The sequence below is a fragment of the Salmo salar genome, chromosome 09, assembly GCF_965601325.2.
Source record: "Salmo salar chromosome 09, fSalSal1, whole genome shotgun sequence".
NCBI classification, from domain to species: Eukaryota; Metazoa; Chordata; class Actinopteri; order Salmoniformes; family Salmonidae; genus Salmo; species Salmo salar.
The window spans coordinates 118,599,980-118,622,987 of NC_138299.1; the positions used below are offsets into that span (position 1 = coordinate 118,599,980).

The window sequence follows — 23,008 nt, forward strand, 5'->3', positions numbered from 1 at the left end:
TACATTTTGAGAAATTGAACAACTAAGGATGAAGTTTTCACTTCTCTCATTGACTTCTCAAACCCCAACCTGGTCTGCTTGGTCTGCTTCGTAAGCGTTCCCGGAAGTCTCGCGATGTTGCGCCTCTGGGTTTAGAAACTCCGTGCTAAAGGTCTTATATCCCGCCACTTAACACAAAGTGGAGCCCACGGGGAGAGGGGTTTGTATAACGCTTCATTTCTGATTGTTTGGATTTGCTTGTAAAAACCAACACGGGCAATGAGGCAGTTGTCACAACCGGTGCCTCCCCCGGTTCTCCATTTGATGGGATGATGATGATAATTACACTCTATAAAGCTCATGTGCAATAAAGACCTTCCTATCCAGTCAGAGTGCCATGCATGCATGGATACAGTTATGAGTACAGTCAGAGAGACCTGTTGTACAGTGCAGAGTCCGTAGTCAAGTGGTAACAGTCCTGACAAAAAAAATAGAGCCATTACATATTATAATCCGCTTAATAAATCATAGGCGCATACTTGCATATAACAAGTAATAAACCATTATACCTGCAGGCTTCAAGTAAAGTTTTACCAAAAAAAGACCTGTGGTGCTCGTAGCTGCCTTCACCAGTCGTGATGCCCACCTTGACTACAGATCAGTGCAGATGACTGGCACCTCAGAGGGCTTCCTGACAGCCTGAGGGGGCTCTCTCTCCTATTTGAGAAGAAACAATTGTACCATCACACCTTGCCATCCCTACCTACCTCCCTCCCTCCATCACCCAGTACACACACACACACACACACACAGAATAACATGTTAACAACCTAACCCTTTAACTGGCACACCAAGAAAAAAATATCAGGATAAGTATTGTTCTGCAAAATATGTGTATTTAGCCTCAATATATGCCATAAATTGCTAATTTTTGTTTGCATGACATGAACTTCGATAAATAATGCATAGCAAACAGAGTAAATAAAATTTGTATTGGAATTTGCATGGACTATTTAAATCATAAAAAGATGATACATTAATTGACTTTATATCTTCTTCATTTACTTATAATGGAAGATAGGCCAAGTTAAATGAGGGACTGATATCAAATATTCATAAAATATGATACATTTGTGTCAGAATATGAATATTCAACTGCATGTAAATTCACACATTTACAGTTTGTATGCTTAGAATACCAGTAAAATTACATGTACTGAATGATATTGTGAAACATATTTAAGATAACAGGCAGACAGTAAATAATGATATGGGTATGAAAGGATTTCTGTATTTGCACAGACAAAGTCTCATAATATTTCTCTATTGTCCATTATCACTAGCTTTGACTTTATAGCATTCCTTTAATGGGCAACTCAACCGCCTGATAGAGCATAAAATTGGAAAACAACAATATCTTAGTATCATTCTTAAATGGTGTTTTAAAGGTCGGCAACATTTTACAACCTTGTAATTTCCCATTGTGCACATAATTAGTACAAAAAAATTGGAGAAATGACGTTCGGTTTTGCTCACATTCACTTCCTGGTTTTCAGCCATATATGAATGGGTGTTTTAGTCTGATAATGAAAACCACTAAAAGAATATGCCAAACAAAATGAATATGTTTAATTTCACTTAGAATTGGTTGTCAACATTAGCTCAACTGCCCGGTTGAGCTGCTTGTTAATTAAAGGGCTTTAACACTGCTGTGCTGAGATGTCTGGAGGGCCACAGAGAATGAGCCACTGTTAAATACAGGACAAGAGGAGAAAATGCTCAGTGGCTTTACACAAGTAAATAGAATGGTTGGCCGAGCCATACTTGATAGAAATGCCAAGAGAATACAAACACACTACTATAACACTTTCAAGGTGTAACATCATAAAATATAGTTTGGTCACACAGACCTTCGCTTTGTCAGTCCCTTTGACTCTGGACTTTCATTTTTGATTCTCCTAGGCAACTGTTTGCATTACTTCAGGTGTGGCTATGTTTTTGTTCTATGTACTAACGTTACTTCTTGAAAGTTGAGCTCACTTTATAGTGTTATTGTATATCACACAGCCCAATGTCCTCTCTACCTCTTAAACATTCATATCACAGTAGAGATTAGTGAACAGCATGTCCCATCTCACTTTCTCTTCCTCTCATTATCTCCCTCCCCCTCTCTCGCTCACTCTCTCTCTCTTTCTCTCTCTCCCCCTCCATCCATCCCTCTCTATTTCTCCCTCTCTCTGATCTTTTCACTACACCATCTGCTGGTGTTGTGCTGTTTCCTCAACAGCTCTGCTCTTTCTTAATGGTCTCTTAGTGGCAACTTAACAGGGAATTAAATAGAGTAGCGCTGTAAACAAAACGCTCACTGCACTTTGCACCAGATTGGATCGTGTCAGCACAACCTTCACCTAGTTGCTTTTCGCCGTATTGTTTCTTATTTTGCAGGAGTTGTCACTGCATTGCACTGTTATAGGCGTTACTTTTTACTGTACGTCCTGCCTTTGTAACGGAGGTGGTTTACAATGCCTAGGCGTTAACTCAGTGGGCTAACACAGTCTTGTGGCATGCAGGAGACCCGGGTTTGAACCCGGCAGTCACACCCTCACACCCGCATGACTGTTGTTGTCACGTCCTGACCAGTAAGGGGTCATTTTGTTATTGTAGTATGGTCAGGACGTGGCAGGGGTGTGTTTGATTTATGTGTCTTAGGTTTTTGGGTAATGTTCTATGTTGTCTATTTCTGTGTTTGAATGTCTATTTAGTCTATTTCTATCTCGATTCAAGACTCTCTCCTACACTATAATGGCCTCTGACCAGTTTGAGTACCATTACAGAGTCCCTTATCAGAGAGTGCATTGATGCTGGCACCGTAAATGGATCATTTTCAGAAGGCAGGCCTCCATCAGCTGGTCGATTTAGGCTCTTCAGACAGTCCTAATTCTCTCAACTGTAATTAGAAATCTCCAGCTCCACTCCTATGTTGCTCAATTTCACTAATATGGGAGTGATTACAGACACATTAATGAATATCCGGTCTCATCCATGCCTAATTATGCATTAATTCATCATTTAGAATTGTTTGATGACCTTTAAATCCTATCCCCTCGCCGCACATGCAATATATTCTTTTGGGGGGAGGGAGCATTTGTATTGCATGACTGTTGTTGTCACGTCCTGACCAGTAAGGGGTCATTTTGTTATTGTAGTATGGTCAGGACGTGGCAGGGGTGTGTTTGATTTATGTGTCTTAGGTTTTTGGGTAATGTTCTATGTTGTCTATTTCTGTGTTTGAATGTCTATTTAGTCTATTTCTATGTTCAGGTTTTGGTTTGGCCTTCAATTGGAAGCAGCTGTTCTTCGTTGCTTCTAATTGGAGGCCATATTTAAGTAGGGTTTTTTTTTGTCACTGTGTTTGTGGGTAGTTGTTCCATGTATAGCCTTACAGGACTGTTTTTCGTCGTCGTTTGTTATTTTTGTTAAGTATTCACGTTTATCCAAATAAAAAAGGAAGATGAGCACGATACCCGCTGCGCCTTGGTCCACTTTTTACGACGCACCTGACAGTTGTATTGCTTATTATCAAGGGGATTGTAGTTATGGTCAATTGATGATACATGTTACATATCAAATGTGGCCTCACTGTGTTAAGAATATGTCATAAGAATAGGCCTACTCTTACAATAAGCTGTTTTACCACTTAAAGTTAATCCGATAACCTACATAGCTGTGCTATTGCCCCTAAAAACACCAGGTCCTTCCTTACAGTTCTTGTCTTTGATCGACTGCACTGGTTTGAGTTTCTCCATCTCCATTGAAGATAATGTAATTGCCCCTAGCTACTGAGGTTAATTTCAACCATGCATTTTCCAGAGCTCTATTTCAGACGTAATTGGTTTCATTTTGTGGACAATGGCCATCGGTGCTAGATAATTAAGCAGTATGAATTAGCTCTATATAAAACCCAGGCTGATAATCTCCCAGTAGTAAATCTAGACCTGAGGCATATGGCTCCATGTCTCGGAGTCTCAGTCAGAGAAAACACAGGAACGCTCGGTCATAGGGATTCATCTGTAACAGATTGGTTTAGGTATCGGTTTAGGGTGTATCTGTGTATACGTAATGTAGCTAACCACCTCTCTCTCTCTCCGTGTGTGTGTACGCGTGTTGTAGGGGCGCAGACCTGGCTACTTCTCCTTCCTAGACCCTTTCTCCCCTGGGGTGTGGCTCTTCATGCTGCTAGCCTACCTGGCAGTCAGCTGTGTGCTCTTTCTGGTAGCCAGGTGCGTCCTCCACTCCTCTCAGCTCCACATTGACATCTACTGGTGCTTTGGAAGAACTGACATGTCATATACTGTACAGTACAACTATACACATGTGTTGCATCCCAATAGTCTCTCCTTTCTCCCGAATTGTGCACTTGTTCATGGATTTGAAAGGAAATTGCTGGTATGTGGAAATTCCCTATAGCCCATGGAGTAGTGAACGAGTGCACACTTCAGGAGGAAGGAGAGATTATTTGGTAGCAGGCAGCAACCCCTTGATGTCATAATGTATGTATGTATTTATTGTGTAAATAAGTAATTTCATTTCTGTAAAAAAAAAGAGTGTGGGGGGGACACCTTTCTCATTTTGAAAGGTGAGGATTTTGAAAGTTGATGGAAGTGGAACCATCTTGATTAAATGTTGATGCCATGTGACTGTACCTGAAAGAAACATTTGGTACATTTAAAAAGCAACAATACAAGAAAACAACCTCCCACTGAAAAGTGACAGCGACACCAGCTGTAATGAGACATTCTGAGAGGAGGGGTTGCCAAAGGTCCATTATTCTTTACTCGTTTGTATGTTGAAGGAAGCTAAATACAATGTGTTACCCTTGTACCGCTCTGCATTATGTCTTCCCCTTAAAGATTTGCCTGAGTGGTCGAAGCATGCATTACATTAATTACAGGTTTTTAGAACTTGGATCATCCTACAAACACGGTAATATACCAGAAGCTGTCATGGCAGCTCAATGGTCTGCTCCATACAGCATATTTAGTAGCTTATAAGGCTGCTTTCACTCACAGCAGACAGCAGCAGGTGTATGGGAGTGTACACCAGCTGACCCAGGGGACTGAAAAATACGGTACACCACCTCATGGGATTCGAGATTACTTTGTGCTTCACTGACTGTTTAAGTTGTTTTCCCCCTCTAATTTCTCTCACTGTGTGCCTGCGTTCATGCGTGTGTGTCTGTGTGTCTGCATGCCTGTTTAGACTCACCCCCTATGAGTGGTACAATCCCCACCCCTGCATGAAGGGGCGCTGTAACCTCCTCATCAACCAATACTCGCTGGGCAACAGTTTCTGGTTCCCCGTGGGGGGGTTCATGCAGCAGGGGTCCACCATCGCCCCCCGCGCACTCTCCACGCGCTGCGTCAGTGGAGTATGGTGAGTACAATAAAAATAATTCTCATTTGGTCCTTTCCAGCACAGTTCCAGCAACTATGGTGGATGTATAACCAGGTCCAGCTCGGTTTGGCGCAGTAGTGTGAAAAGGGTAATAGTGTACTCACTCAGTCACACTTAGACACTTGTATACACACTGCATATGTATCTGTCTAGAAGCTTCCACACTATCTTGCAGACCTGAACCGTACTGTAGCCTGTGGCCTTGACCTCTCTACTGCAGTTTCAGGAACATCAAAGTAACATTTTGATCATGTAATTTGTGTGCCGCTGCTCCAATTAGCCTGCCATCTTGGTCCTGAGGATTTCCTATTCAGGTCACGTGGTCATGGAAAAACGCAGAGTCTGATACTATACCTGATACCGTACCACTGAGGTAGTCTGTGTGTGAGTCTATACCTGGTAAGCTATAAAAACAGAGTCACACACACTATATGTATAACCTCCCATTATTTTATTGGGTAAAAAAACACCAACGTTTCAGCATCACTGTGCCTTCTTCAGGGTGACAGAAGATATACCTGGTAGACACTGAGGTAGTCTGTGTGAGTATAGCTGATACTGTACCACTGAGGTAGTCTGTGAGTCTATAGCTGATACTGTACCACTGAGGTAGTCTGTGTGAGTCTATAGCTGATACTGTACCACTGAGGTAGTCTGTGTGAGTCTATAGCTGATACTGTACCACTGAGGTAGTCTGTGTGAGTCTATAGCTGATACTGTACCTCTGAGGTAGTCTGTGTGAGTCTATAGCTGATACTGTACCACTGAGGTAGTCTGTGTGAGTCTATAGCTGATACTGTACCTCTGAGGTAGTCCCAGTCGGTATGTCTGACTGCTGCTCCCGCTGTCCCTCCAGGTGGGCGTTCACCCTGATCATTATCTCGTCCTACACGGCCAACCTGGCTGCCTTCCTCACTGTCCAGAGGATGGAGGTGCCCATCGAGTCAGTGGACGACCTGGCTGACCAGACAGCCATCGAGTATGGCACCATGCACGGGGGCTCCACAATGACCTTCTTCCAGGTGAAGGGCACACACATACCACACACACGGCCCCTTCCACTATAATAGATGACCTGTCACTGATCTTATCTTAGACCCTGTCACCTCACTGTCTGTCCCCCTCTCCATCTCCACTGACCATGACTTATCTGTTTCCTGTCTGATTGTCAATATCCTCTTCCCCCTGAAGGAAAGCTCAGTGCTGCACCTGGAGAGATAGGCAATGTGGGTCAGCCGCTGACTTTCCCTGTCTGTCTATGTAGTTGGCCACAAAGCAGGCTTTCACCTGTCAAAGAGAGAGAGAAAGACAGAGAGAGACGGAGAAAGACAGAGAGAGGGACCAAGAGAGAAAGACCGAGACAAAGACAGAGAGAGAGAGAGAGAGAGAGTCAGAGAAAGGGAGCTCCTCTCTCCTTTAGATTCCTATGGGGCCTCTTTTGTGCTCCAGAGCTCAAAGCATGCTCTTAGCCCTCAGATCAGACCAGATCAGGCTCCCGAGTGCCGCAGTGGTCTAAGGCACTGCATCTCAGTGCAAGAGGTGTCACTATAGTACCTGGTTTGAATCCAGGCTGTATCACGTCCGGCTGTGATTGGGAGTCCCATAACGGCGGCGCACAATTGACCCAGCGTCGTCCGGATTTGGCAGTAGTAGGCCGTCATTGTAAAATAAGTGACTATTTAATTGACTTGCCAAGTTAAATAAAGGTTAAATAAAAAATGAAACAATTAAAATCTGACCTTGCTTCTATGATATGTCCCCCTAAATCATAGAACTCGCGCTACCAGACGTACCAGCGCATGTGGAATTTCATGCACTCCAAGCAGCCCAGTGTGTTTGTGAAGAGCACGGAGGAGGGCATCGCCCGCGTGGTAAACTCTAACTATGCCTACCTGCTAGAGAGCACCATGAACGAGTACTACCGGCAGCGCAACTGTAACCTCACCCAGATAGGTGGTCTGCTGGACACCAAGGGCTACGGCATCGGCATGCCAGTGGGTAAGTGGAGAGAAGGGGATGGAGGAGAAGGTGGGCAGGAGGAGACAGTATCAATTGTAACCTCACCCAGATAGGCCTGTTGGATACATCGGCATTGCAGTGGGTAAGAGAAGAGACATAATTTACACGACGGTAACTGGAGCGGGAATTTTTTGGCCAAATGTATGGGTTTTCTCTGTTTGCTGTCCTTAGTGTAGTGTTTATGAAAAGGAAATGCTGTCACTACCTCAGTTTCAAAGTCCATGAACAGTGGAGCAAACTGGAATGAGTGAAACTATTTAAAGCCACTCTTGGTATGGACTGGAGTTTGCTTGAATAATCTATATTTCATTGTTCAAAGTCAAACCAACAAACGCATTGGTCTTTGTCTTTAAAAAGTGTTACCCAAACCAGTCCTCGGAAACCCCTGGCCTTACCACTTACCAGTATTTGTTCAATTTGAGAAACACTGCCTTAGAATACAGTGTGGGAAATGCAAATCATAGGAAGGTTACATTTACACACACACATACAGACTAGCACTTCTTGTAAACTGCACTCATCATAATGCATAAAAACACATGCTACAGGAAACTTCCCAGGAATTGAACTATATGTTCACTCATTGACGAGATGATCTTTGCAGGGCTGTGACCCTCTGTACATTCGGCTGTTCCTCCTCAGGGTCAGTGTACCGGGATGAGTTTGACCTTGCCATCCTTAAGCTGCAAGAAGACAACCGTCTAGAGATCTTGAAGAGGAAATGGTGGGATGGTGGCAAGTGTCCAAAGGAGGAGGATCACCGTGCCAAAGGTGCCATTACCTCTCCATCTTTCATTCTCTCTCTAGCCATCCATCCTTCCCCCTTGTCCTCCCCCTTTCATCTTACTCACCCTATTTAGACTGGTTAAGTGTCAGGGTCACCGTGATGCTGACTGTGGTGTGTGTGTGCGCGTGTGCGTGCGCTCTTAAATACTGCTTAAATTCCAGCCCCTCATGGCACGCTTGGACAGCCTCGGGTGTAGGTGCAAGGTGGCGGCGTTGATATTTGGCAGTTACGTACACAGGATTGCAGCGCGTGGCCTCCAGATTGTGGGCCTGACAAAAACAAGGGCAAAGCAATTGGCTAGGTACTGCTTTGTTTCAGCTGTTGTGGGCAGCCTCACTGTCTGGAGAAGGAGGTGCTTTCTGTACCCTTGAGTGCCATGCATACAGGGACCTTTGAAATGTTTGGATCCTTTTTTTGTCAATTTGATTGGTGGATTTAAATAAAGTATGCGTGTGGGCATGTGTGTATATACAGTGCATTCGGAAAGTATTCAGAGCCCTTGACTTTTTCCACATTTTGTTACGTTACAGCCTTATTGTTAAATAGATTAAATTGGGTTTTTTTCCACTCAATCTACGCACAATGCCCCATAATGACAAAGCAAAAAAAAAAAAAAAAAGTAAGTATCACATTTACATACAATACCAGTCAAAAGTTTGTACACACCTACTCATTCAATGGTTTTTCTTTATTTTTTTCTACATTGTAGAATAGTGAAGACATCAAAACTATGAAATAACACATATGGAATCATGTAGTAACCAACAAAGTGTTAAACAAATCAAAATATATTTTAGATTTTAGATTCCTCAAAGTAGCCACCCTTTGCCTTGATGACAGCTTTGTACACTCTGGGCATTCTCTCAACCAGCTTCACCTGGAGTGCTTTTCCAACAGTCTTGAAGGAGTTCCCACATATGCTGAGCACTTGTTGGATGCTTTTCCTTTGCTCTGCAGTCCAACTCATCCCAAACCATCTCAATTGGGTCGAGGTCGGGTGATTGTAGAGGCCAGGTCATCTGCTGCAGCACTCAATCACTCTTCTTCTTGGTCAAATAGGCCTTACACAGCGTGTAAGGTGTTTTGGGTCATTGTCCTGTTGAAAAACAAATGATAGTCTCTCAAAGCGCAAACCAGATGGGTATCGCTGCAGAAGGCTGTGGTAGCCATGCTGGTTAAGTGAATTCTAAATAAATCACCCCCACACCATCACACCTCCTCTTCCATGCTTCACGGGGGAACCACACAGGTGGAGATCATTCGTTCACCTACTCTGCGTCTCATAAAGACATGGCGGTTGGAACCAAAAATCGCAAATTTGGACTCATCAGACCAAAGGACAGATTTCCACCAGTGTAATGTCCATTGCTCATGTTTATTAGCCCAAGCAAGTCTCTTCTTATTATTGGTGTCCTTTAATAGTGGTTTCTTTGCAGCAATTTGACCATGAAGGCCTGATTCACTCAGTCTCCTCTGAACAGTTGATGTTAAGATGTTTCTGTTACTTAAACTCTGTGAAGCATTTATTTAGGCTGCAATTTCTGAGGCTGGTAACTCCAATGAACTTGTCCTCTGCAGAAGAGGTAACTCTGGGTCTTCCTTTCCTGTGGAGGTCCTCATGAGAGCCAGTTTCAACATAGTGCTGGATGGTTTTTGCGACTGCACTTGAAGAAACTTTCAAAGTTCTTGAAATGACTGACCTTCATGTCTTAAGGTATTGATGGACTGTCATTTCTCTTTGCTTATTTGAGCTATTCTTGCCATAATATGGACTTGTTTTTTTTACCATATAGGGCTGTCTTCTGTATACCACCCCTACCTTGTAACAACACAACTGATTGGCTCAAACGCATTAAGAAGAAAGAAATACCACAAATTAACTTTTCTCAAGGCACACCTGTTAATTGAAATGCATTCCAGTTGTCTACCTCATGAAGCTGGTTGAGAGAATGCCAAGAGTTTGCAAAGCTGTCATCAAGGCAAAGGGTGGCTACTTTGAAGAATTTGATTCGTTTAACACTTTTGCATTTCTACATGATTCCATATGTGTTATTTCATAGTTTTGATGTCTTCACTATTATTCTACAATGTAAAAAATAGTAAAATAAATAAATACCCTTCAATGAGTAGGTGTGTCCAAACTTTTGACATGTTTTGGTACCCCTTCCCAGATTTGTGCCTCGACACAATCCTGTCTCGGAGCTCTACGGACAATTTATTCTACCTCATGACTTGGTTTTTGCTCTGACATGCACTGTCAACTGTGGGAACTTATATAGACAGGTGCGATGCCTTTCCAAATAATGTCCAATCAATTGAGTTTACCACAGGTGGACTGCAGTCAAGTTGTAGAAACATCTCAAGGATGATCAATGGAAACAGAATGCACCTGAGCTCAATTTCAAGTCTCATGTCCCGTGTCCCGTGTGGCTCAGTTGGTAGAGCATGGTGTTTGCAACGCCAGGGTTGTGGGTTCGATTCCCACGGGGGACCAGTATGGGGGGGGAAAAATGCATTCACTACTGTAAGTCACTCTGGATAAGAGCATCTGCTAAATGACTAAAATGTAAAATGTCATAGCAAAGGCTCTGAATACTTATCTAAGCAAGGTATTTCTGTTTTAAATTTTTTGACTCTTTCCCTCTCACTCTTTCTTTCTTTCTCTCTCTCTCTCTCTCTCTCTCTGTCTCTCTTGCCCTCTCTCTCTCCCTGCCTCCCAGGACTAGGCATGGAAAACATAGGCGGTATCTTCGTGGTGCTGGTGTGCGGTCTCCTGGTGGCCATTTTTATGGCGGTGCTGGAGTTTATGTGGTTTCTGCGGCAGACGCCCGGAACAGAGGTGAGAGAGGGCTATTTTACCTGCATCTGCTTTGTCTCCCTCTCCCCGCCCTGATGCGCTCTTCTCCCAGACCCAGCTCAACTCCAGAAGCAGCAAGCCCCATGAGCCCCACTATGCTGCCTCACACAGGGTGAAGCACATAGCTTCCTATCCCTGCCAGCCCCTTGCCAAGTGGGCGCCATTCCTTTTATTTGCCTCCGAGACCTCTGCCAAAGATAAAACCTCACATACACTATCTATCTACATGCCTTTATGTAGTAGACCTCAGCTGTCTCCACTGGTAGTGAATGTGACTTTAAATGCTGTGCTTTTATTCTTGAACAACCTAAAAATCAGCCCGCTTTGAATTAACTTTTAAATGAGACGTAGCTTCATGGTTTGGAAATTATTTCATTTCAGTTTCTGCTGTGTTTTTCTGTAATGTTTTTCTTTACGAAATATGACTGTTTTCAATTGGATTTGTTCCCGATACAACACTGATAAAAAAAATATATATATCTAAATAAACCAGCCTGTGTACAGAAAAGCCCATGCCACCTGACTTATTTTTTGGGGGACTAGGAAACGATCAAATTAGTGTGTGTGCGTACAAGCTGTCTACCTATCTAAGTGCGTATTTGGAATGGCTTGTTTGATTTTTGTCAGTTATAATGGCATGGCTCATAGCCCACCCATTGTCTCTGTAAGCTTGATCCCTTCTATTACATTGCACAAAGGGAGATGCCATGGCTAACACAGTTAGAAAGATGTACTGTGTGACTACAGCTAACTGTGATGTGTGATTATCATGCCTGTACTCCTCACCCTGACTTAGTCTAGTCCACACTGACACTGTGTGATATCATTGGGAGAGGAAGACAGAGAGGAGACAGGCACACCAGCACACACAGATACATGCAGGGCAGGGATTTGTCTTATGTTATGGGGATGAGAATGGCAAAATGTATAATGTAACCAGTATTTCACAATAATTTCATAATATATAAGAATGGGTATTAATTAAACCAAAATCATGGGTATTAATATGGAGTTGGTCTCCACTTTGCTACTATAAAATCCTCCATTCTTCTGGGAAGGCTTTCCACTAGATGTTGGAACATTGCTGCAGGGACTTTCTTCCATTCAGCCACAAGAGCGTTAGTGAGGTTGGGCACTTATGTTGGGTGATTAGGCCCGCAGTCAGCATTCCAATTCATCCTAAAGGTGTTCGATGGGGTTGAGGTCAGGGCTCTGTGCAGGCCAGTCAAGTTCTTCCACACCGATCTCGACAAACCATTTCTTTATGGACCTCGCTTTGTGCACGGGAGCATTGTCATGCTGAAACAGGAAAGGGCCTTCCCCAAACTGTTCCCACAAAGTTGGCAGCACAGAATCGTCTAGAATTTAATTGTATGTTGTAGTGTTAAGATTTCCCTTCACTGGAACTAAGGGGCATAGCCCAACGTATGAAAAGCAGCCCCAGACCATTATTCCTCCTCCACCAAACTTTACAGTTGGCATTATGCATTGGGTCAGGTAGCGTTCTCCTGGCATCCGCCAAACCCAGATTTGTCCGACGGACTGCCAGATGGTGAAGAGTGATTCATGACTTCGTAGAACGCATTTCCACTGCTTCAGAGTCCAATGGCGGTAAGCTTCACACTACTCCAGCCGACACTTGGCATTGCACATGGTGATCTTAGGCTTACGTGCGGCTGCTCGGCCATGTAAACCTATTTCATGAAGCTCCAGACAAACAGTTCTTGTGCTGACTCTGCTCCAGAGGCAATTTGGGACTCGGTAGTGAGTGTTGCAACCGAGGACAGATGATTCTTACACACTACATGCTTCAGCACTCGGCGATCCCGTTCTGTGAGCTTGTGTGGCCTACCACTTCGCGGCTGGGCCGTTGTTGCTCCTAGACGTTTCCACTTCACAATAACAGCAGTTACAATTGACAGGGGTAGCTCTAGCAGGGCAGAAATTTGACTAACTGACTTGTTGGAAAGGTGGCATCCTATGACAGTGCCACATTAAAAGTCACTGAGCGCTTCAGTAAGGCCATCCTACTGCCAATGTTTGTCTATGGAGATTGCATGGCTGTGGCTGAAATAGCCAAATCCACTAATTTGAATGTGTGTCCACATACTTTTGTATATATAGTGGCTTGCAAAAGTACTCACCCCCCCTTGGCATTTTTCTTATTTTGTTGCCTTACAACCTGGAATTAAATTAGATTTTTGGGGGGTTTGTATCATTTGATTTACACAACATGCCTACCACTTTGAAGATGCAAAATATTTTTTATTGTGAAACAAACAACAAAAAACAGAACTTGAGCGTTCATAACTATTCACCCCCCAAAAGTCAATACTTTGTAGAGCCAGCAATTACAGCTGCAAGTTTCTTGGGGTATATCGCTATAAGCTTGGCACATCTAGCCACTGGGATTTTTGCCGATTCTTCAAGGCAAATCTGCTCCAGCTCCTTCAAGTTGGATGGGTTCCGCTGGTGTACAGCAATCTTTAAGTCATACCACAGATACTCAATTGGATTGAGGTCTGGGCTTTGACTAGGCCATTCCAAGACATTTAAATGTTTCCCCTTAAAACCTGTTATGGCTTGAATCCCGTTAGCGGGATCAATATGACGACAGCCAGTGAAAGTGCAGGGCGGCAAATTCAAAACAACAAAACTCTCATAATTAAAATTCCTCAAACATACAAGTATTATACACCATTTTAAAGCTTTACTTCTTGTTAATCCAGCCACAGTGTCTGATTTCAAAAAGGCTTTACGGTGAAAGCAAACCATATGATTATGTTAGGTCAGCGCCTACACACACAAAAACACAGGCATTTTCCAGCCAAAGAGAGGAGTCACAAAAAGCAGAAATTGAGGGAAAATGAATCAGTAACCTTTGATCTTCATCAGATGACACTCATGTGACTTCATGTTACACAATACATGTATGTTTTGTTCGATAAAGTTCATATTTATATCCAAAAATCTCAGTTTACATTGGCGCGTTATGTTCAGTAATCTTTTGCCTCCAAAACATCCGGTGATTTTGCAGAGAGCCACATCAATTTACAGAAATACTCATCATAAATGTTCATGAAAATACAAGTGTTATACATGGAACTTTAGATAAACTTCTCCTTAATGCAACCGCTGTGTCAGATTTCAAAAAAGCTTTACCGAAAAAGCAATAATCTTGAGTACGGCGCTCAGACACAAAAACATGCCAAACAATATATCCGCCATGTTGGAGTCAACAATAGTCAGAAATAGTATTATAAATATTCACTTACCTTTAATGATCTTCAGCAGAATGCACTCCCAGGAATCCCAGGTCCACAATAAATGTTTGTTTTGTTCAATAAAGTCCATCCTTTATGTCCAAATACCTCCTTTTTGTTCGCGCCTTCAGTTCACAAATCCAAATTCAGGACGAGCATGTCAGACGAAAACTCAAACATTTCCATTACAGTTCGTAGAAACATGTCAAACAATGTATAGAATCAATCTTTAGGATGTTTTTATCGTAAATCCGCAATAAAGTTTCAACCGGAGAAATCCTTTGTCTTCAGAAATGCAATCGAACTGAGGTACCTCACGTGAGCGTGCATGCCTGAGGCTCATGCCCTGCTGGCAGTGTTCTGACTCCAGGAGCTCTTATTCATCCCCACTTTACAGTAGAAGCCTCTAACAAGGTTCTAAAGACTGTTGACATCTAGTGGAAGCATTAGGAAGTGCAAAATGACCCCACAGACACTGTAGTTTGGATAGGGAATTAATTGAAGTCCTACAGACCACTTCCGGTTTGGATTTTTTCTCAGGTTTTTGCCTGCCATATGAGTTCTGTTATACTCACAGACATCATTCAAACAGTTTTAGAAACTTCAGAGTGTTTTCTATCCAAATATACTAATAATATGCATATCTTAGTTTCTGGGAGTGAGTAACAGGCAGTTTACTCTGGGCACGTCAGTCATCCAAGCTACTTAATACTGCCACCATCCATAAGAAGTTAAACCACTCGAGTGTTGCTTTAGCAGTATGCTTAGGGTCATTGTCCTGCTGGAAGGTGAACCTCCATCCCAGTCTCAAATCTCTGGAAGACTGAAACAGGTTTCCCTCAAGAATTTCCCTGTATTTAATGCCATCCATCATTCCTTCAATTCTGACCAGTTTCTAAGTCGCTGCCGATGGAAAAAAACATCCCCACAGCATGATGCGGCCACCACCATACTTAACTGTGGGGGTGGTGTTCTCAGGGTGCTGAGAAGTGTTGGGTTTGCGCCAGAAATTGTGTTTTCCTTGATGGCCAAAAAGCTACATTTTAGTCTCATCTAACCAGAGTACCTTCTTCCATATGTTTGGGGAGTCTCCCACATGCCTTTTGGCGAACACCAAACGTGTTTTCTTATTTATTTCTTAAATGAAGCAATGGCTTTTTTTCTGGCCACTCTTCCGTATGGCCCAGCTCTATGTAGTGTACGGCTTAAAGAGGTCCTATGGACAGATACTCCAATCTCCCCTGTGGAGCTTTGCAGCTCCTTCAGAGTTATCTTTGGTCTCTTTGTTGCCTCTGATTAATGCCCTCCTTGCCTGGTCTGAGAGTTTTGGTGGGCGGCCCTCTTGGCAGGTTTGTTGTGGTGCCATATTCTTTCCAATTTTTAATAATGGATTTAATGGTGCTCCGTGGGATGTTCAATGTTTCTGATCTTTTTTTATAACCTAAACCTGATCTGTACTTCTCCACAACTTTGTCCCTGACCTGTTTGGAGAACTCCTTGGTATTCATGGTGCCGCTTGCTTGGTGGTGCCCCTTGCTTAGTGGTGTTGCAGACTCTGGGGCCTTTCAGAACAGGTGTATATTTTCTGAGATCATGTGACAGATCATGTGACAGATTGCACACAGGTGGACCTAATTTAACTAATTGTGTGACATCTGAAGGCAATTGGTTGCACCAGATCTTATTTAGGGGCTTCATAGCAAAAGGGGGTGAATACATATGCACGTACCACTTTTCCGTTTTTTTTTGTTTTATTTCACTTCACCAATTTGAACTATTTTGTGTATGTCCATTACATGAAATCCAAATAAAAGTCAATTTAAATGGCAGGTTGTAATGCAACAAAATAGGAAAAATGCCAAGGGGGATGAATACTTTTGCAAGGCACTGTACAGTGTATGTCAGTATTTAACCATCAAGTACCGTATAGAGCCTCCCGAGTGGCGCAGTGATCTAAGGCACTGCATCACAGTGCTAGCTGTGCCACTAGAGATTCTGGGTTCGAGTCCAGGCTCTGTCGCAGCCGGCCGTGACCGGTAGACCCATGGGGCAGCGCACAATTGGCCCAGCGTCGTCCGTGTTAGGGGAGGGTTTGGCCGGCAGGGATATCCTTGTCTCATTGCGCACTAGTGACTCCTGTGGCGGGCCGGGCACTGTGCACGCTGACAGGGTCGCCAGGTGTATGGTGTTTCCCCCGACACACAGTGCAGGTAGGATGGGCATTGTGTCAAGAAGCAGTGCGGCTTGGTTGGGTTGTGTTTTGGAGGACACATGGCTCTCGACCTTCGCCTCTCCCGAGTCCGTACGAGAGTTACAGCAATGAGACAAGACTGTAACTACTACCAATAGGATACCATGAAATTGGAGAGAAAAAAAGGGTGAAAATACAAAACAAAAAAAGTACCGTATAGAATGTTGTACAGTTGTCTATTTTTCCTTGAAAACCCGAGGTTGTGATATTTTCTCAACAAACTTAATCTTAACTTCCTTTTGTTAGATATTGTCAGACTTAAATGTCCAGTACATCCCATTCTATCCTATTTGTGTAGCTGTTGTCTGTCCTGCATGGTGTCTGTCAGTCGGAGGACCACTTTGGAAACAAGCGTTTTAATTCATGCTTTCAAGTGATATCCTCTGGGTCCACATTGTACATTTTATTGTATTATGTCTATTACCCCAACTAAAAAAATGTTTAAAGTCAGCCTGCCTGTCAGTCTCTGATCTTGCAGTGTGTCAGTGAGATCTCCCAGCCTCTCTCTCCCTGTGTGTGTTGCAGCTGTCGGTGTGTGAGGAGATGCTACGGGAGCTCCAGGGGATCGTCCTGTGCCGGGACAGCCTACAGCTGAGGCGTCGGCGGGGGACGACCATGCTCCGTCCTCGCCCCCTACCCCTGGAGGAGCGCCGAGCGCGGGCTGCTGCTGTCAGCTTGAGCAATGGCAAGCTGTGTGGCGCTGCCGCCGGCCTGCCCCTCTCTGAGCCCTTCTCCCACAGACTGGCGCAGGAGGCAGCTCTGGTGGCGCGGGGCTGCAGCCACATCCGCATCTGCCCCGAGTGCCGGCGCTTCCAGGGGCTGCGGGCTGCGCGCCCCAGCCACGGAGCCTCGCCCACTCACAGCGAGGAGAGCATAGAGTGGGAGAAAGCGACCAACAGTAGCGAACCTGAATAACAAGGAAGCACCCCCTTGACCTAGACAACCCCTTTACCTACCTAGACCACCACACACCCACTGTACTACTGTACCCAGTAGGCACCCCTCCACAGGGGCAACAGGGAGCATCATGGGAAGGTCATGTGGTACTGTGACAGGAGCTGCTTTGGTCCTGGTGCGTTTGATTTTGGAGGACAGCGGCTGGGGCTTTGGCTGTGGCTATTTTGAGCACGTCCCCCATGGAAGGGATCTTTGAGCTCTGGAATGATGCCATGGGCTTAGAGATGGAACTGCCGTTGGACATGTCCATAGAGACTACCAGAGGAAGTCTGTGAGAGGGTACACGACCTCTCTGTATTGGCTGTCTGTCTCGAAGGTCCTATGCCCTGTCTAGGATGTGAAGGACACAGGTTATGGGGCATTTGTACTATGCAGTATTTTCTGTCACTCATTGTGCTAAATGTTGATCTGTTTTTAAATTATTTCTCCTTTTGTTGTGTTCTTGATATTGATCATATTGTTACCATTCTATTGTTCTCTGAGATGATACGATGTTTTCTTTTCCCGAGTGTGTACATTATTGCCTTTTCACAACTACAAACAGAGAACACATAGAAAAAGACTTCCAATGCAGCATCATTCTTTGAATACTTTTTTTTGTGTGAAAGTGCCCCAAAAAAAGCTGATCTTGAACGATGGGCATCACGCACTAGCGGTTCTGGGGGGGGGGGGCAGTGCCCCTGTGACAACAATTTTGGACCCCCTTGTGACCCCCCTAAATGTGGAGTATGAAATAATTTTTACATAACAAATTTTTGCTATCGTTCTTTTTTTACATCCGTTATTAGACAGTAGGAACGCGGAACATGGTCTTTAGCCTGCTAATGCCTGCAATGCAGTGAAGAAAACGATATGACAACAATAACGTTTAATGTAACTGGCCCCTCTAACAGTACAACTGGCCCCAGCTTGGCCCCCCCAGTTGAAATGGTCTAGAACCGCCACTGGCATCACAGCCTTGAGACAACGACGACAAAGAGAACCGAAGATAAAAATAAACACAATGACTTGTTTTATAATAGTGATTATATTCTATACAAAAATATGTTTTAGATGTATTTCTGAAAGACAGCAACGCATGTCAGCAGGTGTGATGCTGATGATTGGAGGGGAGAGTGAGTTTCCCGTTCAAACAATTTGCCCAGAGACACAAAGAACCCCAATGTAATCAGAAATAGTCATCATTCATTCCCTTTGCTCATGTGTGGGACCTGTCTCTTGATATTGCCCCCAGATCACGGGTCATAAACAACACTAGATACCACAACATACCACCATTTTGAGTTTCTTCCCATTGCCCACTGTGGTATACAGTCTCATATGAATCCCTTATACTGTAAGTGATTGGTATTGGTTCACTTTTCCCAATTTGTGCTCTCTATTCCGTCTGTTCCACACTCTCTTGTCTTCGTGCTGCACTATTGCCTTGACATGACCCAGACCCACTCTCTGCGGCGTGCACTATACACTCATGCACACGCACAGGAATGCACACACTCACACATGCAGGCACAAAGGCATGCGCGCACACACAGACACCACATACACAGTACACACAGGCAATGCAGATAGTCACACTGCAGAGGTAGTCATACTGAGATGGTGGCACTGGAGAAGAATTCAACACATTCCAGAACAAATTAAAACTGAACGCTCCCAGTAAATGTTTTTACAGGAATTTTACTTCGATTTTTAGACTCCACCCAAAATTAAACATTGTCTTACGCTTTCATATGTATGAGGGGTTCATTTATGTCACTCATTTATGTTAAATTTTTTCCTGGATCACCATCTGTTTTGTAAATTCTGCAATATGCATTTCCAAAAATTATATGGAGCCAATTATTCCCATTAATTTAGGGTATAGGCCTACAGATTTCCCAATGCTTACAAAACTTAATTTTTGGGCTGAGCTGTCCCTCTAACCATCAACAGAGACCCTCAGTGCAAGATCTGGGTCGTATTAAAAAAAGGGGTGATACGGGGAGGGCCTACTTGAACTTGTCCAATAAGAAACTTAGCAAAAATAAAATGGAAGTGTTTCCATCACATGCCCTAATGAATACAACCCTAGTAATGAAATCAAGGCCAGATTTGATTTGTGGAGCAAAGCTGTACTTTCTCCATGTGTTCATTCAAGTTGATTTATTCAATGTACCATATCGCAAATTCATCGATGTAGCATATAATGTTACTCATTTCCTGGATGTTTTATAAGTTGCTGGTGATGTCCTTGAGATTTGTTGTTTTGACTGTGCTTTTCTACTAAAATGACTAAAATGAGTGGGCGACAGTGAACAACTGTGGCCTGTCTGTCAACATTAGGCTTTGATGGATCCGTCTCCTTGACAATGCCCAAGGGGTGTGCCACTCATATGTCAAGAGTGCCTGAAACCAGGCCATCTTGACAAAGTATTCGATTGGAGGCATCCAGGTATGTCAGGTTCATTTGTATTTGTCACATCCAATCTAAAATCTGGATGGACTCTTTCAGCATTTGAATTCCATCCACTATTTAGTTGATTTCATTCATCTCTAAAATTGCTTTTCAAGGCATCTATACAACGCGCCAGTCAAACATTCCCATTCCCCATAGTATATGCGTTCTCACGCCTTAGTGTAGGCGGCTGAAAGTCCTAGGCCATACATTTTTACAATGATGATAATGAAACGGCTAAGCAGATCGCTTAGGTTGGGTCAATGAGGGTCTGAGACTGGAGAAAGAACTGTTGTCTATTTTCATAATGCCGTCATCTATATCCCTTGAGCCAGCAGGCCACAAATGCAAAAGATCTCTTTAGAACAGTGGTATTCAAACATTTTCTTCCGCCAGAATGTCTGGGGACCTCCTTTTTTTCCCCCAAGAATTTTGCGCGACCCCACCTGAAATCTAATGACACAACCTTAAAACGTGTACATTTAGATTTTTACATCAACAAATAACCTTCAATTCATTGCACGTTCATCTCTTATAAAAAAATGTAAAGAAACCAATAAACCCATTTTCTGAATAAAATTATATTTTTTAAGTATCTTTCTCAAAAACGTTTCTATAATTGTTCCATACAATAATCTGTACTCTAAATTGTTTGTTCCTAAAAAAAAAAAATCTATATGCTGATTGAGTATACAAAACATTAGGAATACCTGCTCTTTCCATGACAGACTGTCCAGGTGAATCCAGGTGAAAGCTATGATCCCTTATTGATGTCACTTGTTAAATCCACTTCAATCAGTGTAGATGAAGGGGAGGAGATGGGTTAAAGAAGGATTTTTAAGCCTTGAGACAATTGAGACATGGATTGTGTATGTGTGACCTTCAGAGGGTGAATGGGCAAGACAAAAGATTTAAGTGCCTTTGAATGGGGTATGGTAGTAGGTGCCAGGCGCACCGGTTAGTGTTTTAAGAACTGCAACGCTGCTGGGTTTTTCATGCTCAACAGTTTTCCGTGTGTAGCTAGAATGGCCCACCACTAAATGGACATCCAGCCAACTTGACACAACTGTGGGAAGCATTGGAGTTAACATAGGCCAGCATCCCTGTGGAATGCTTTCGACACCTTGTAGAGTCCATGTCCCAACAAATTGAGTGCGAAAGGGAGTGCAACTCAATATTAGGAAGGTGTTGCTAATGTTTTGTTAAAAAATGGGGGGGGGGTTTTACATTTTGCCTACCCCACTGCAGCGACCCCAAGTTTGAATACCACTTTTTTTAAAGGTTCTCTCGCTTCAATGCTAGAAAATCACTAGTGAATTCATTTAGTAGCCAATGTCGCCACGTTCAACAAATATCAAATCAAATCAAATGTATTTATATAGCCCTTCTTACATCAGCTGATATCTCAAAGTGCTCTACAGAAACCCAGCCTAAAACCCCAAACAGCAAGCAATGCAGGTGTAGAAGTATGCCCCATTAAAAGTCCCTCAATTATACCAAATATGGTGTTATAATTGAACAATTCCTTTACTTGTGGTATGCAGGGCCATTCTATTCCTTAGTTTCATTTTACAAATGAAATCATCATGTGGGATCATCTGTTTTCAAAGGATTCAATTTCTTTTCAAATGTCTGTTCATTTTACCAATAGAGACCAATAGAGACATGTTTCCATACAATGTGAATACCCGTAAAATAAATTATGCTTTATGCTTTACAAGAGGTTTTACCCTGTGAGTGAAGTTGTTCTGGTTTTGCTGTGTAACTATTCTCTGAGAAATGTTTTCTGTACAGTGTGTTTGTTTTCGAGCTCCTATGGATACAGAGAGAGGGGGTAAAGAATAAGCTGTACAGAGCTCATTGTTATATCATACAGAGGCTATAGTGTCAATGCACATAATCCTCTTATGGAACATTATTGTCATAAGTGTGTAAATACAGAATGCTCAACCAGGGTTTCCCTGTGGAGGTTCCAGTGGCTCTCTATTTCTACAAGCCCTCAGCTTAACCATCAAATTGAACTTGTGGGAACACATCCACATACAAGCACACACATCTACAGGCATGATGAGTAATGATACATTCACACATTCAATTAGCAGGTTTTCTATAACATCTAGTTGCTAGGTCACAGAGATTGCATCCTAAATGGTACCCTTTTGCAATTACCTGCTCTGGTCAAAAGTAGCGTGCTCTATATAGGGAATTGGGTGCCATTTGGGACGCACCCTGAGACAACGTGGGGTCAGCTGGATGAACTCCCGAGTTTAGCGAATGGATAGTGGGATTCTGTGCAGCCAACTTTTATGCACGAAAACATTCACAGACATTAAATCAAGCCTAGTTGAAATAAGATTGCCAATTACCTTGAAGGCTAAAGGGAGTTGAATTGGAATGAAAAGGAATCATCATGAAGAAGAAGTAGTACTCAGACTTTCACTGGGAGACCTTGGGTAGGATGGCAGGATTTGGCTACTATTTTATATGCTTTATTTTCTTATGTTGTCATTTTTATTCCACTATAAATACATTTCTTAAAACATAAACTGCCATTCTGAGCGTTTCCTGTTTGTTATGTTGTCTTTATTGAACATTGTAAGGCCATGCAACATTTTAACACGAATGGTGGATACAGTGGCAGTCATAGCCATTTAAGATGAGCGAGGACGTTTTGTTTTTGCATAAGCATGGCCTTATTTCTATTACAGCATACTGGATGACTTCCATTCATATTCCATTCACCCAGTTCAATGTAACATCATTTACCCATCATGAGGTTGCTACAACCTAGACTATGAATGATAGTTTACAACGTATTGTACCAGTCAAAAGTTTGGACACACCTACTCATTCAAGGGTTTTGCTTTATTTGTATTATTTTCTACATTGTAGAATAATAGTGAAGATATCAAAACGATGAAATAACACATATGGAATCATGTAGTAACAAAAAAAGTGTAAAAAAAAAAAAAAAAAGATTTTAGATTTTAGATTCTTCAAAGTA

At 43.0% G+C, this 23,008-nt stretch overlaps 1 protein-coding gene across 2 annotated transcripts in view; it reads left to right on the forward strand.

The window, feature by feature from the left end:
- The window catches only part of grik4 (glutamate receptor, ionotropic, kainate 4), a 225,614-nt gene extending 203,064 nt beyond the window's left edge, over window positions 1–22,550 (forward strand). For both annotated transcript variants that reach the window (XM_014213630.3, XM_014213632.3), the window contains exons 13-19: window positions 4,150–4,259; window positions 5,239–5,412; window positions 6,290–6,455; window positions 7,206–7,431; window positions 8,095–8,223; window positions 10,960–11,078; window positions 17,136–22,550. In XM_014213630.3, coding sequence (XP_014069105.1) covers window positions 4,150–4,259; window positions 5,239–5,412; window positions 6,290–6,455; window positions 7,206–7,431; window positions 8,095–8,223; window positions 10,960–11,078; window positions 17,136–17,525 — 1,314 coding nt within the window. In that variant the 3' untranslated portion in view covers window positions 17,526–22,550. The remainder of the gene's footprint in view (window positions 1–4,149; window positions 4,260–5,238; window positions 5,413–6,289; window positions 6,456–7,205; window positions 7,432–8,094; window positions 8,224–10,959; window positions 11,079–17,135) is intronic.
- Window positions 22,551–23,008: the final 458 nt, after the last annotated feature.